General features: G+C 38.0%; 2 protein-coding genes across 3 annotated transcripts in view; one reads left to right on the plus strand and one right to left on the minus strand.

The window, feature by feature from the left end:
- trh (PAS domain-containing protein trachealess) overlaps window positions 1-17,120 on the minus strand; it is a 311,424-nt gene that overhangs the window by 197,823 nt on the left and 96,481 nt on the right. The window lies entirely within an intron of this gene.
- Window positions 13,153-16,413, plus strand: LOC110840444 (uncharacterized). The gene is made up of 3 exons (XM_022085487.2): window positions 13,153-13,250; window positions 14,554-14,753; window positions 15,734-16,413. Exons 1-3 carry the CDS (start codon window positions 13,247-13,249, stop codon window positions 15,830-15,832), a joined length of 303 nt encoding a protein of 100 aa, XP_021941179.1. The 5' UTR covers window positions 13,153-13,246; the 3' UTR covers window positions 15,833-16,413.

Raw genomic sequence — 17,120 nt, forward strand, 5'->3', positions numbered from 1 at the left:
GGTGTTCCTGTTTTACCGCGGGTGGCGATGCTACAAATAGTTTAACAATCAATCTGTATAAAATTACGGTCGGGAAACCTAAAGAGACAGCACAGGAACAGGCGTAGATGAGAGGATAATATTAAAACTGATATAAAAACACGGTGCTTAGGTCGTTCTCATCTGCCATCAGCGGAGCCTAAAGGCCACTAAATTATACAGCAACAGACTGACTTCAGAATCCATACATCGGAACATTTCTTTGGCCAGCTGAACTACTTTCAGAGTCTATACAACGAATATGCTCCACACGCTTAGTTAACCTTATCGCCTTAGATTATATAATAACGCTAATTCATGTACTGAGATTACGTAACATTGACATTGACGACAGCAGGGGCCCGGGGGGGGGGAGCTACAGAAAAAACTTGCGAAGGCTGTGACAAATTATAAACGAGCTAGGCGGTTCTCGAAGTAGAATCCGCTGGGTACAAGAGAGAGGGGAAGGAATGTGAAACCAAAACACTAACAGGCTAGCCACCATCATTAAGTAACTTCCCTACCATAACAAATGTTAGATCGCCGTTCACAGTGGACTTGCCGGCTAAGGAACGGGTCCGGAACGTTTGAATACTGGGGTTCTTGGTTAGAATCCCATTCGATGCGTAGGCGTTTCTCTGTAGGTAGAAATACCTTTTGTAGGACTGACCACCGGTACGATGTTTGCCTACGGATTCATACAGGAACTGGAACAAGCAGTGAGGCCTAATCCGTCAAAGACGAAATTATTACATTAATGTAGCGACAGAAAATCAGTAACTTGGTAAGGTTCCAGGTTCTCACGGGCAGGATTATGAAGATGCCAGCCTTCTGGGCTATTGCACCGTGTAATCTCGTACAACTTGTCCGACGTTTCAGAGGTACATACAGCCTGTATCAGGGACAAGCTGTCGACACAATAAAATAATTACAAATAATGATATTATACCTGTACACATAAAAGTCTGTCATTTGCATGTCGTTTCAGTTATAGAAAATATGTGTACTTGCACACGAAGAAAAAATTCTGTCCCCGAAACGCTGGATGATGGACAAAGTCCAAATTACCAACAATCCAGACTGCTGCTACCTGCTGGCCTCGCTTCTCCCTTGCCTACGTAGATGGCACTTCTGAACGGTGTGCATTATCATTAAGTCTAAAAAGGAAACAAGTCTCCTTATTGTAAACTGATTTATATTATTTGACGGTGTCTCGCTTTAAGTGACGTTATGTTTTAAGCGGAAAAACATTTAGATTAATTTTATTATAGACTGGGACTGATAATGCAGAATACCTCCCTGTTATTACACAAGATGTAAAACCACTTTAATCCCTACGAATTTTATAAGTTCAGTAGCTTGAATCTCATATTTAAACGGAGACCAAACGGGTCCTCTAACATATGTACCGAACAAACCAATAATTTCAATATATGAATACTTTGACACTGTATGTTACGTCACTGTGTCTTAGCACTTTCAATACGGCGTATTGAAATGCATAATGTATAATATTTTGGTTACACGCCATCGTTTCGGAGGAACATATCGCCTCCATCTTCAAGGACGACATTCACACTAAAATATATTTGAATATCACACGCCGTATGAAATCATACAATGTAATACCGTGAACATGAGAAATTATACGGCCTAAATGTCTATACAAAGGAAAAAGGCTTGTTCGCTCTGCTTCGATGTTCGATACTGATTCATTAACTTTTGTTTGGCGCCATACGAAATTGCCATTATTCCGTAAATTTCACTGATTCTCACACAAAAGTTTCCGACCGAGTAGTTATAACACATCTGCTTTGCATTCGGGAGATTCGAGATTAAAATATCAGCCCAAATACCGGTTATCCTGACAGGTTTTCGCAATTTTTTATCGGCCAGTCACAAAAGCCGGGATAAAACCTTAAATTAGGCCAAGACCGCTTCCTTCCACATCCTTTCCAACTGATTATTCATTAATCATCCTCTAATTCGACTCTATACAGTCTACTCTACTGACAGCGTGCCCGACACAAATGCCTTCACTTACTCTTAGATCTCTTAAGAGGAGTCTTGGCTTGAGGTTTCCGAATCCAAGTTCTGTATGCATTTCTTTGTTCCCTCTTACGTACTTCATGTTCGGCCGATGTGTAAGCTTCTGACAAATTAACTTCGGCCAACAAATTCGACGTTTTATTCTAATTCAAGCATTATTATATTTCCTCGGGGATAAAGCGACCGCTGGCCACTCACCTAATTCCACTGTCGAGAATTAGTGGAGTTATTATTACATTCCGCGTTACTAATAATTCCAAATATATTTCCCTGAAAATTTTCATTTACGGGCCCAGAAGATTAAGACACTTCTTTGCCATCTGCAATTCCTTCCTCACTGCCCCCTTTCCTTTTCCCCTTCACCCCCCACTTCTATTTTCTGTACAGTTTATAGCCCGCAGGTCAAAAGCAAACAAACGCTCCGAGCGACAAAATAGTGAACGCAGGGGAAATTGTAAATGAGTCAGGCAGGAGGATACAGAGCAAAGAGAACCGAAGACGAATGTGTCGAAAAAGAAATAAAAGGGGAGAGAAATTTGGGATTAGCTGTACAAACACAAGGCGGAGACTTGGCGTTTAGTAATGCTCACTTGAAGTTGCAAAGAGAAATCTCAACCAATACGTTAGAAAAGGTCTATTCAATAAAAGGGAGGTCCACAGCCGTTTCATCATAAATACACTCTTTATTTTTGAACAGACGTTATTATACTACGTACAGTTTGCTTTTACTAAAAAAAAGAAGAGCGATCCAGGGATCCAGCGATGACTCATCACCCTGATGATGAAAGTAGCAAGCACCTCTGAAACGTCGGTGAACTTGGACCAGACTATTTTTTTTATTTATTTAGTGTTCTGTCTGACGACAGGTCCATATGAACAGGATCCTTCCATCCTTTTCTCGGACTGGGACCTGTTCATATATACGTTCTTTGCAGATGATCCAGAAGTGGTTTGCCGTTGCCTTCTTCTGTGTGTGAATGGAGTAATTGTTGGTATGCCACGGAGAAACCGGGGAAGCCCCCGGAGGAAAACTCCGTGTTGCCTAGACCACGGCCTTGCCCAACACAAGTTATAAATTCGGGCACCGCCGGGAATCGAACCCGAGACCCCAGGATTACAAGGCCAGCGTTCTAACCGCTAGACTACACGGCTCTAAAACCCAAAAGACATCCATCTTCTTTCTCACCGCTGTGAGAACCTCAAATCGTAGTAACCTAAATGTTATTTGTATTTTCTATGTTGTTAAATATCCTATCCTATCCCTAACAGTATATTTAACTCAAAACTGTGAAAGTATTGAAGAAGCAAACGTCGGAAAGTTGTCAGTTCTCTAAGTGAATCAGAAAGTGAGAGTTTGGGAATTACGATAGGTTAGGTGGATATGACAGCTGCAGAACGTTGTGGCCCGGTTTCGTCCAATTTGCGGGAAGTATCTGCGATTCGGAGGACGAGACAAGGAAGCAGCAGACCCGCACTGCGTTCAAGACGTGACGAGAATGCAACCCTCCGAGCTCCACTTACGTACAGACAGGGTTACTTACACACAGTTACAGAAGTCATGCAAAGTCGATGCTTCTAAGCATGCATGTCCTGTTATTCTGTTATCTGTGGCATATTTAACAACGCTGTTAGTAGCTCAGACTATACACCGTCGAATGATAGGACGATTAATGAATAATGACAACCTCATCGCTATGTTTTGTTACTAATGCCACGACCTCCGCTACTAGCATTTATATTGTTTTAAATTGGCCCAGAGTATGAAAGAAATGTCCCTTGTGTCTGCTGAACAGTAATAGAATTAACTGAAAGTACAAATCTTATAAAATTTATTTTTAAGTAAATTAAATGTAGAAACTGCGACTAAAGCAAATTATTGCCACACTAGCACGAAACCGACTGTCTCAACGTCATGTTCTTAACTTACTGTGCCATTGTGTAAGAATCTTGAAAATAAAGGCCTACAGCAATAATTAAACATCTGCCGTTATAGAAACTAAGAAGCTGAAGATATACAATTAGACAGCTATAAAAGTAACGGAAATAAAGAAAGACCATCTTTTCCAAAAATGTAGCTGGAGAAACGAGGAGTTAAAGGATGCGAATTCCTACATATTTCTTATCCCAATACGCCGTCGAGTTGGGCACACTTGACTTTACTGGCCCGACCTTCCACCTCAGCAGAACATTCATCGAATTTCTGTGTAGAGCAAAGCCAAATTCTATGGATGTCTTTTATACTTAAGTTTCTCAGACACATTCTTGGTACTCTTCAAAAAATTAATGGTTATGAGACTAGTTTGTTGTTCTATAACGGGAAATTTGAAAAAAAAAATAGAGTTCAGAAATGTTTATCCCCAAATAAAAAAAATGATTAAAATCTGTGTGAACATTTTCGCATATCTAAACATGTTTTCGTCGTTCAAGAAAAGTAGGAGTGTTGACTGCATGTACTATTTATAGTGACCACAACACGCTTCAACGTAGGTCGTGACACCTCTGTTATATTTGTCTCAAATGTAGTTTTCTGATGCGTGGAGCAGACATTAGGCATTTCACAAATACCTGTCCCTATTTATCTACCAAGGGAACATGAAGATTCTATAAACTGTACAAAACAATTTATATTAAACAATGCATATCTGACGTATCGTATACATCGATTCTTTGACCATGAGTCAGAATTAAATACATAGATTTACTCTATAAACAGGGGTCGACAAATGTTGATTCACTTTACCAATCACAGAAAAATTCTACTTATCAGACATTTTTTATGAAAGGAGCTGCCATGAACGTATGAATATCTCATTAGAAAGTGAAATGCTAGGTTCTTATGGAGGTCAGTATACTCCTTCTGAAACGTCGGTCGGTATCTACACGGTAGCTACTTTTGAAACTTTTCAGACATAAAACATGTAACTTAATGGATACCGGAATGCCGAAATTGAAATCCCTTTTTCCTTACTACCTCTGAATGTAATTATCATCAAATATGGCGGTCACTAATTCCAATCTTGTATAACGAATAAGAAACCACGAATGAAAAATAATTATTTTTATATTTATGTCTCTTATCTGCATAGTTATTTTTACAGCACGTCTCAGGGAACCAAAGGTCTTCAGAAGAAAAAAATCATTTCGCTATTACAATATTTCAACACACTCAATAATATATATGTTAAAGTAATACAAACCGGATTCTTGGGCTAGCGGAGACTATTTTCACTGTCTCAGAAAGGTAATTTGCATATATTCTAATACCTTAAATGGGTGATACATGATTTACAGAAGTGGAGGATGGCAGATAAAACGTACATTCTGTTGATAATCACGACCGCTACGCCTTGTCTACGCTCATTTCTTATATCACGTGGCGAAAACTGCGACCCGGTTTCATAGCAGGGAGAATGGCTGTAACATTTCGGTTGCTATACCAGCATTTATGGGACAAGAGGTAATTTTAAAAGCTTAAAACCCGGGCCCAGACCAGCAACTATAGGCCATAATATTTACAGTTTATTCAACTTTACGACACGTTTTCCAATTACTAAAAATTATTAATAGAAATGCGTAAAACCAGTCAACTTCGGGAGAATAAGATAGGTGAGGCTCGATGTACAGACAGGAAAGTCTGGAAATACGTGCAGAGTTATAGCTATAAACCCGAAAGGATGAGACTACTTGGTAGACCTAGGTGTAGATGGGAAGAAAACATTAAGACGGATCTTAAATACGTTAAGATTTGAGAGTGTGCACTGGATTCATTTGCTACAGTATAGGGATCATTGGCGAGTCTTTGACAACACGGTAATGAAGTAACTGGTAATATAAAGGAAAGTGAATGTTTTGACTACCGCAATGAATTTTAGTTTCTTAATAAAACTTGTGTTATAAAGTAAATTTCGCCATTTTAAATACCACATTAGCTCATTTATCGCAGGTATATATATATATAATTCTATTCTTTCTGCTCACATTGCATCGAAGAAGGATTAATGTAAATTTTGTACACCTTAATGAGAGCTGTAGTTTGTTATGGTTCTATGAGTAAGGTTTCTTTAATCGATAAATTCGATTCGACCTTCACATAAATAAGGGGTTGTATATGGATGATACGAACTCAACTTTTTATTGAAGATGACTGTCTTCATCAATAGCCGCTATGATAAACTGAAAATCTAAAACTAATTCTTTTAGGATTTCACTGAAGTGACCAAGGAAAAGCAGGAAAAACTTTATGACAACCTTTATCCAACTGCTGACTTATCAAATACAAGGCACGAGCTTCAACCATATCACATCTTTCAAGTGTTATTCATCCATTTCACTACAGTGTTACTGTTATTTCTACTTCATCTGACAATATTTACTAACTGAACAGGGCACCCATCGTCTGTCGGAAAAGAGACAAAAGGATTATTCTGAACGATGAGCTTAGAAGGGCATGGAAAGAGCTTCCGCGGCTTATTTTATAATAATGGCGCGGTAATAAATGTAGGAAATAAAAACTATTACAATCCTCAAGACAAATTATCGTTAAATTAAGATTCAAATAACTCTGGAATATAAAGCAGCAGTGCTACCAACATTCTTTCTGCTATTCATCGAGCGTCATGCTGAGGCGACCGGAGCAAGGGAATTCAAACGAAGAAGCAGAAAGCTTCGGACCACACTCCACGGTATCAAATCTTGTCATTGCGATAGAATTGTTACTATTCCTTGCTAGAAGGCTGGTAGACCGCACAAAAAAGAAGGAGTGGAAATTACAAAAGAAAAAATATCTAACCTAATGAATATCGATAGTCATCATCACTTTAAATTTTAACCCTTACAAAACCTGTTTTAAAACAAGAAAGAAGAAGGGGTTGAATGCAGGTAGGTTTTCTTTCTTGTTTTAGAGAGGTATCTCAAGGAAACAGGGGTGTAAAGTAATTTTTAGTTCCATGATAAGTTACCTCTAATTAAATACGGACATCATTTCGTTTTAGCATTGCTGAAGTAGTCATTTACATAAGTGGCATGGCATGACAGTGTACAGAATTTTTTTAAACATTAGGTGTGTCTATGTAATGCAATTTACTTAAAATCAATTCGTAATACGATGAAAAGCGCTATAATTACAATTATAACTTAATATAACTTATTGTGATATTTATATTACAAATGTTATAGAGTTATTTTAACAACAACATTTTAAAATAACGTTTGTGTATAGACTGGAATAATAAATACATACTTAAAATCAATATTCGTAACTTAACAATTAGAACACGCCACTGAAACTTACCCTGAGAATAGTCCACACTCTCACACCCTGTTCATTTCATATCCGTTTTAATATTATTCTCTATCTATCCCTAGGTCTCTGAAAGTATTTTCCTTCCATATTTCCCGACGTTACTGAACGCACAGTGCTACAGAATGCGGAAAAACACACATGTCCCAAACGATATTAAACGCACCACACAGCCACCGTTAAACACCATGACTGTTTGCCTGTAACTGTGGGCAATTTAATGTAATGTAATCGGCGGATAATACTTAGTACCAAATTGTACAGTGTACAGAGCGTTTCATAAGAAAGTAAAACTGTTAATTCTGGGTACGTGTGACCCGCAAACTCAACTTTGTACAATACCGGTTAAATGACTGAACAAAAATAAATATGGCCAGTAGCTAATCTCGGACTAATTTAGTTTTAAAATGTTAGTTTAGAGTTGCGTATTTTGGAAACACGGAAACTAAGCACGAGGTGATTCTATCCCTGGAAAACACTGAAGACAAAAAATTCCTAACACGAGCTTCCTAAAAATTATAATGTCGGCAATATGACAGATCAGTTTCGAAAACTCGATTGCTTACGTGTGTTACAACGTTCCGCGAAAATGGATTCTTGACATGAATAAATTCATACCATATAAGATATTTTGAATATATTGAAATAATACTTCGCTGCCAAAACGAGTTCACTGCACTTCCTGGACAAACCCTGCAAAACCCTTTTCAGTCCGGAGCACCATTCCCCTTTAAATTAGGCTACTACGAGGACGAGGACAATGATAGGCGATAAGAACAATGATGACAATTGAACAAAATACAGGATTTATTAACTTTAATGAAAGATGTACGACTAAAAACTAAAAGCATTTTAACACTGTTATACACTACTGCCGTCTTAATTGTTTGTGGTTTATTTAACGACGCTGCCAGTAATCAGTCGATATAGCATCCAATGATGATTAATGAATTGATAAAGATATGAAAGGAAGCTAAAGTGGCCTAATTAATTTACTACTCCACATTTCGAGTGGAGGGACTGAGAAAAAACATTGAAGACTTCACCCAAAACAGCCGTTCCCCGGGAAGAGAATTGAACCTGGGGTCCTCAGAATACGAAGGAGAAGTAGCCAATTAAGAACTCAGCCAAGTCTTTATTGTCGGACATCTTATATTTGGTACAGTATGACTTTATCTGGCAAGGAAAACGTGTGATATGCAACGAACTACGTTACCGGCATAGAAAATAAGATGTCCTAGCAGATGAGTCTACAGCATTAAACTTGTATGTTTGATATAGCTAAGTAACGGCAGAGGGATGTGGGAATATCCGACAAATACAGACAGACGAGTGAGTCCCAAACGAAATGCATCAATAAACCATGCCACGAGAAAGATGCTACCTGCCTGCCTGAGTTACAGCCTCCTCGCTGCGTTCACTTCAGGTGGGTGGATAATTCTGGTACTGCATCATCCCACATGGGAGCATATTAAAACCCTTCAAAGCCTAGTGGCAATTATTTGTCCCACCTGTAAGTTCGCACTTCTTCTGTTTCTTGTAATTCTCAGTGTAAAATGCGTCAACCAAATGATACTCGTAATAATGAAGTTTAGTGTTTTCTTTGCGGTAAGGACTGCGACCGTGGTTATTTAAGTAACAAATTCCACTCGTTTAGAAAAGGTTACATCTTGCTATAAGTTACACCAAACGCCGTAATTCCTGGGATACGCCTCCTTCAAAACAAACTGATAAATCTCGCCCGTTAAGTACATTTTCTGTTTTGTTACGAATAATACATATATATCTTATCAGACTAATCAAATAAAATATTTCATAAATTAAATTCTTAATAATAGGTGTGATAATTAGTCAATTTTACAACTTACGTACCTACAGAAAAACACGACCAACCAAATTTAAACTCCAGAAATCACTACGTTATTTTAAGTTCTATGTAAAACAGTCTGAGTCATAGTTTTGTATTTTTAAAATATTTTACCACAGTAACGTGAGGATCCTGGATAAAGTGACTCGTGTTATTTAAGTGACGTCAGTAGAAGATTAAATAAAAATTCGAAAGATGATTCAAAGTTATTGGGGGGCACCAGAGTACAGACACACAGATAATGATGGAATACGTCCAAGGGCGGAGCCTTAATGTTAACTGTGTTTGCCATGTTAGCCCGGCTAATACGCTGAAAAACGAAAAGTAAAGTCTTTTTTTGTTTCGTGATTCAGTGATACTGTATACTCTGAAACACAGCTGAACCGGTCAGATAAAATGTATCGTTAGCCAGTTGCAGCCAGCCCGGAGCTATTAGCCAGCTAGTTTACATTTATTCACAAATTTAAATAAAGCCAAAATTTTAATTTTATTTGCCCAAGGTGTAATAGTAATAACAGCTTTGCCATTTTGATGTTTACTGCAAAGAGAAACCGATAAATATTTTAAATAAGTGTTTATATAACATACGATATATATGTACAATGCAAAGTGCAACAAATAGAAAAGTTTGAAAATGTTGCGACAGTGACATCAGTTACTTAGGCCTGACTGACATTATCTCAACTGCAAGCTCAATCTGGTAGGGCAGCGGAGTCAGATAGTATTACAATACAAGTCTAAGCTAATTGTTAATCCTGCTGTATGTCTATTCAGCGTCAGTGACATCCTCCACATAAAGCAGCAACCAAGTCTCTCTCGAACACAATAAAGTCAGCCAGTGGCGAAACAAGATTTCTGAAAATCCATTCGAAGATATTCCTGTTTAACGGAACTAATACTTTTTAGTTTTGTACTCACAGCCTGCATACTTCTCAGCATTACTCGGTTAGGTTCTTATCCGATGAGCGTCGCAGATATCTCTCACTGGGTATGAAGGTGGTAGGAACGTGAAGATGTCAGAAATTGTAAGATTTCAGTTTCTCACATCGGAAAGCATAAATATTACTGTTCCGGGATGTTGAGATACGTATTCTCGCAGAAATTTATCACCTTTTCAGTGGTGCTTGCTGTCTACATCATCAGAATATCGCAGTGACGATGGAAGCATTGACCACCTTCGAAACATCAGTAAATTTGTGCCTTATTACGCTACCCTGTTGATGAAAGCCGTAAGAACCTAGACTATACGGCGGAACATCTCAGAAGAATCATCTTATTTCCTTCACCTAACCGTAATCAGGCCCCTATTGTGATCTTAATTAACTACAAATTACTTAGATTATTTAACCGAAAGGTGAGCAATATTTCGCGTGCTTTTAAGTTAGCTATCACTTAGATTAGCGTGACAGTCTCCTTAATTTAGAGGCTAGAGAGAAACAGGTGGACAGATGGACGCCGCTTAACGACCTTCTGAATGTTGTCCCCCCATTGAGGTCCTCAGCAGCACAGCACTACGCCCCTCAGTGTCCCAGAGTCGCATCCCAAGAACCTTGTTAAAGACTGAAACCATGTTACGCGGACCGAAATGAATCGCTGTAAATCTCACTAAGTCACACAGATATTACAAGAGACCACACAGGGCATAAATGTCTCAATCGTTAATATTGTGATATATATATATATATATATATAATAACTATCCTACACAAAATGCTACTTACACTTAGCGCGGGTGGTATAATCTGTGAGCCTAAAGTAGTGGGTGACGTAGCTGCCTTGTAATCGGCACGTTCCTGGTGCGAATATTGGTCTAAAGAGCATACTCAGAGTGGTTCTGTGAGTAATCTTCCTCAGTTCCTCCAGGTAAATGCTGGAGACAGTTCTTTAAAAGAAGCCATAAACACTTCCTTCCGGATTCATGGCTCACAACTGCAAATCAAAAAGCGTCTTAAGGACACACCACTGCAGTCTGCGTCCAAAGTAAATCTAAATGACCCTTAGTCCGACCACGCCTGTCTGAGGAGTCTTCCAATTCACAATTTTCAAATTTGCTCTGAGTAAATTTGAAAATGGTAAGAATCACCCCCATGCTGTTCAGAAATGTAGCTCACTATCTACCGAAGTACATCCTGTGCACAATAAGAAATTAGATTTTTTTTTTGTAGTTCGAGAAAATATTCGTTTCGGAAAAGATTCAAATAAATACCAAAGAATTTATGAGATTTATAAGCTATTTATGACTTGTTCCATTTCTCTGTACGAAAGGAATTTTTTTAAAAACATGATTTCAAAATTCACGTTCATAAAAACTAAAAAAATTTAGGGTGTACACTGGACCAATATGAACAAGAATTAAATTCGTTAAACAACTTTTACTGAATGCACCAACATCAATTTCACCTCAACCTACTCAGAAGTTTCGGATGTGAAATATAATAACAGAGAAACGACGTATACGAGCACGCGTTTATTTAATGAAATTTGTGAATGATAACGCTTTAACTATTCAGTTTCTCACTAAGTAAGGATAGAATTGTAATAAATTACTGTACGCATAATTATGAGACGGTTCATTACACAATCAGGTTAATCAGAATTCAAATAATGCATTAAGTGACAATAAGAGACAGATGCTATTAAAAAGCATGCATCACGTGTTACATGTTGCTTGTAATTCCCTGTCTGTTACGAAGGCTTAGTATAAATAAAAGCAAATGTGTTAGGAGGAACTCAAGACTAATGGTTCTCACTTCAGATCTTGTCAATGATTCAGTTGACACTATCATCAAAGTGACTTTAAATTAAATGAGTATTTTCGGAGCCGATAACAACATGAAGAAACAGAGTTAAGTGCCTATTATGCGAAACTGAAACATTTACATCTGGAAACAACTATGTAAGTTACAGCATTACTATTCACGTATAACGGTGCACAATAATAACTACTTTAAAATTTAAAATCTAGGCACAAAGTACCAAGTATTCGAATTCAGAGCTCAGTTCATTTAAAAATTAGACAGTCTTTGTACTGAAACAAATTCTGGAACTCATTCTAACAGAAAGGCAGACTGAAGGGCCAGAGAATAAAGTGACGAGGATAATATTAAAGACAAAGAGAGAGGATGAAACAGAATGATAACTATATTACGCAATGGGGTCACCATAATTTGTACTCTTCAACAAACATTATAGAGGCATGAACCGGGCTCCTCCGGAATATATAATTTTACAGCGTTGCTGCTATATTAACCCGCTTCTTCATTTATTTACTTATGTACTTATTCATATCCTGAGTGTCTTCAAAATACTTGCAGATCAATTCAAACGTTTCCTTTCTTATCCAGGCCCATTTAACTACCTTCAAGTACGCTAACACAAGAAAAGTTGTTTTACTGTTTGCAAACCCAATTAAACATTCTTCAGTGCATTTGACGCTTTTAAAATGTCTCTCTGTTCAATTATGGCGACCCAACAAAATCTGGAGTAACGCCTGCAATAAGCGAACCAGTTAACGAACGAATTACTTCTACTACACTATAAACAAACGTTTAAGTCACAAACAACGCTCACAGCAAATTTCAAAAGCGTCGATCTAATCTTATACCAAACTAAGTTATTGCTGATTTTAATTAGAACGACGTTTTCGGGTAAGAATATTTATCGATTAATCTTGACATTAAATCTATATAATATTCTACAGTTTATTAACTTTAATCTGGATTAAAGCTACCATAACATAACAAAACCTCTGGCATCGTATGCAAATGTTGTCGTTCCCACAATCCACCATATCTGTCCCCCCTCTACCAGGAACGGGACGGAGATAGCAGAAGACATTTGCTTGATGGTATCATATGAATGGGTGGGGGTGGGGGGTATTAAGTTTGTGTGTCCACTACGACAGTACAGGGGGGGGAGGGACGGTTAGACTGCAAAGGGCCCGTAATGCGGAACATCCGTGCTGGTCCAGGGGGACTTCACATTTCCAGCAAGATTGAAAGTAGAGAAGGGTGATGGGTATGTCTGACCACATGTTGTCTTATTTTGAGAAAGATGCCATGAGATATGGAGATAGATTAAATAAGAGAGTTCATTCGAATTCCGCATTTAATGTACGAGTGATTGATGGACTGATTTTTGGTTCAGTTTATGAAATTTTCTAAACTGCTTATAGTACGTAGCGAGGAAGGAGGGTTAAAATGCCATCCAAATGTCTGCCTGAAGATACCAAGAAAAAGAAACAACGAATACCTTCAGTCAGGATATTCTGCCTCCCGGCCGAGATCTGAACACAAGACCTCCCAAATACAAAACAGGCATGCATGATAGTTCAAAAAACTGTAAGAAACAGTCGAGTTCATACGACGGCCAAATTAATTTGTCCTTTTTTCGTCATAAATATCACTACGTATATTACTTGTGAACTGATGAAGTACAAAAAGAAAAACGACAATTTACGCTTATAAAATTGCCCGTTGAAATCATAACTAGGAAGATAAAAATGCAAATAAGAACCTGAGGTGTATAGATTTTAAAATCAAGCATTCAGCACACGACACGGTAATTAACCATGTAAAGTCACTACACAAACTATCAGCTTTAACCATCAATGACATTGCATTTTGTCCACAGAGTGTAGTTAAGGGGTTCAAATAATGCTCAGCATATGACACATAACCGACACGGGTTGCGTTCTCTTAGAGGTACAGACTGAATTTTTAAATATTCAGATGAGCGTTGACTTTAAAGTGTTAATAAGAACCACCACAGACAAGAGACAAGGCTATTGGTTTTGTTTGAAGTATGTATTTCTGAAGGCAGAAGGAAAGGGATAGAAGCAAACAGAGATTACAAAAATAAAAACAAAAATTTTCTTCAGCAATTCACCTTTAGCATAAGTACATCTAAACCAGACATTACGGCTGTTTACGGTACACATGGTTTACGTATATTTATTGCATGTTCTGCCAATGATATATTGCTCAAAGACTTGTCTACTGAAAATATGTGGCGAACGCGTACCACGCCATTTTCGGAAACAAGGCATTTTACCTTGCAAGTGTATATAAATACTACAAACAGTCACACACAGAAACAAGACGAGAAAGACACAAAAAGAGCACGCAAAGTATAAACCACAAACCAGTGCTTTCTGCTAAGACATCCCGCGGATCAAAGTCAAACAAAAAGTTATTTGTCAATTAAAATATGTGATTCTTTTATAAGGAGAACTGAAAGCAGAACTTGAACTGTAAAAGACAACATTGAAAAGAGTGGTATAGAAACCAACCTCTTGATTTCTTCTTGTCTTTTCTTTCAGAAACGCTCGACAATCTCCATCTCACAAGAGTCCCGGCAGGCAGCAGGCGAATCGGTGGCATGCCTCCTCATGTCAGGGCTTTCCTGATCCATCATCCCCACATGCTGCAAAACCAGGGCCTATTGAAACTTGCATGGGAAAGACTCCTGCACACGAGGCAATACCGCACTTGGGCCATGAAATGGTCCATGGCTGAATACGTAATTAAAGCCCATTATTTAGAAACGTAAGACACATTCGGAAGGCTTTGATAGAAATCATTCATAAGTTTTATCTGAAATAATTTGAACTAAGTAAGTGGTACGTATAATTACCACTGAGCTTTAAATGGTTAAGTAAAAACTGTATTAAGATTTTAATCTTTCACGACGACTGGATGCAATGAAGTCTTCTCTATTAGTCGTGTGAGAATGGAGTTAATCCACTTTCAAGAGTTAGTGACTGACGATGGAGACGACAGGGACAGTGTCCGAAATGATAAATATTAACCCCATTCTCACCGCTATAAACCGAAATATAACTACTCCTTTGGAGAATAAGCTCAATGAAATATCATTTCAGAATTCAGTTCGTACTTGATCATTACAAAGATCAACTTGTTGATGCTGTTTAAGGAAATAATAGCTGTTTACACTAACAATCATACGAAACCCATAGATATAAAATGAATTGGTGTCTGTTGAAGCAAGCTCGACACAATAGTTACCAATTTAAACATTACCTGATACGAAGATGACTGTCTTCTGGGTTGTTAAACCGTGTAGTCTGGTAGACGTTCAACAGGGCGATGACGGAGGCGGCAAGAACCTATGAAACGTCGGTAAACGTCTACCAGACTACACGGCTTAACAACCCAGAAGACAGCCATCTTCAGACTCACCGCCGTGAAAACTTCAAATCCTACATTACGTAATACCTCGCTAAAGAAGTCTTTACGATTCATATTAACAGTCCACACAACGTACACTTAAAATGGTGAACGCGCCCAGTTTTATATCCAATGCTCTTCAATTTCATTAAGGTGAGCTATAAACCCGGTTCGAATATTATCAACTATCCTATTCCAACGTCACTGGTCATCATCATCATCTTCATATTTTATCCTCCCTGCAGCTGATCAGGACGTTAAATACCTTATGAATCAATAAGTCAACATGAAACATTCCGGTATCGTTTTCAGGAGCAAACTGCCTTCGGCATTGACTCTGCATCTTCTGGCAAGAGGAAATCAACGGCAAATGGTAGAACAATGGGAGACAAGGTCCAGCGGCCAACTTAGATCAATGCTTCGTCACATTTCTTTCATCCATTCTGTGGTCCGAGGGGCAGGAGGGGTAAGCGCGCGGAATTCTAAATGATACCATTAAGAAAGAAGCACTGAATCACAGTAACCTCTGAAACAAAGCACATGCAATTTTAAGTATAAGAATGGTACAACAGTGAGTGTTTTATATCTTTGGAGTTTTTCTCTTATACTGAAGAGTTTTCAATCTAATTAATTCGACGTAAAAGTGTTTTTAGAAACAATGCGATGGTATTTTCGACGTAAAATTGTGTACAAGACTACTTTTATACACCTAGAAAACATTAAGATAGACATTCTAGGTGTTTAAGAACAATGTGAATGGTATTTTAAATTGCAGCGTATTGTGTCGATAACACAGAATTGGCCCTGAAAGGAAATAAAATTAAAAGTGAAGAATTATGTCGAACACACAAAGTCTGCTCTGTTTAACGACGAGCAATTCCGTTCGAATTGTCAACGGAAAGAAAATTTAAAGCCAGCTCAGTAACCTACTGCTATCTTGTCTGCCAACGAGATGAGAATTATTAGATAAAATGACAATAGAGACAGCTGATTTCCCGTTATGTAATTTATAAAATCAATAAACAAGTCAGTGTAAAGCTCTAAAAGTTTTTGACGATAATGTTATAATACGTAAAACTGTTTATTTGGCCTCAGCCTAAATAAATTAAAAATCGTAAGAACACAAAGTTTCGAAATCTTTATCCTGCTTTTGGCTTCAAGACGTGGTCTGAGGCTAGCTCAAACAGGGAGCATTTGTGTGCTCTTTCTGTCTTTATTTTACCCGAAAAAAACAACAAAATCCAACTTTCGAAACATAAGTTTTATACTTTTACAATTTAGACGATGGACAAAATAAGTCTACTGCGACATGCAGTCGGTAGAAAATTCCCGAAGTTTCAGAGGTGTGCCGTGCATGAAGATACGAGGTACAGGAGCTGGGGTTGAAAAAGCAGAAGAAGAGATAGACGTGAGGAGATGGCAATGAAGAAGGACAAGATGGAAGAGACGGGGAAAGGCAGATAGTGGATGGATAGATGGAGGAGACATAGGACTGACAGAACAGGACGTGAATGATATGCAGAAAGGAAAATGGATGAAAACTGATATATTTCTGTAAATATTTGTGACCATCAATGTTGTTATTTAAATAATTCCTTGCGACATAACATAGGTATAACCTGCTTAAGTTTTAATTTGGCTCCATACAAACTAGTACGCATCTAGCCTCTGAGTATTGTTATGATCTGAAATTACTGCT

The sequence above is a fragment of the Zootermopsis nevadensis genome, unplaced genomic scaffold (assembly GCF_977971745.1).
Source record: "Zootermopsis nevadensis isolate Lab colony 2312 unplaced genomic scaffold, Znev_1.0 Znev_ptg000028l, whole genome shotgun sequence".
Taxonomy (NCBI): domain Eukaryota; kingdom Metazoa; phylum Arthropoda; class Insecta; order Blattodea; family Termopsidae; genus Zootermopsis; species Zootermopsis nevadensis.

What these genes read in the sequence shown, in the direction of transcription:
- LOC110840444 (XM_022085487.2), top strand. An exon ending in AATGGTCCATGGCTGAATAC is followed by an intron (nt 14,754 to 15,733) that starts GTAATTAAAGCC and finishes TATCGTTTTCAG; the next exon opens with GAGCAAACTGCCTTCGGCAT.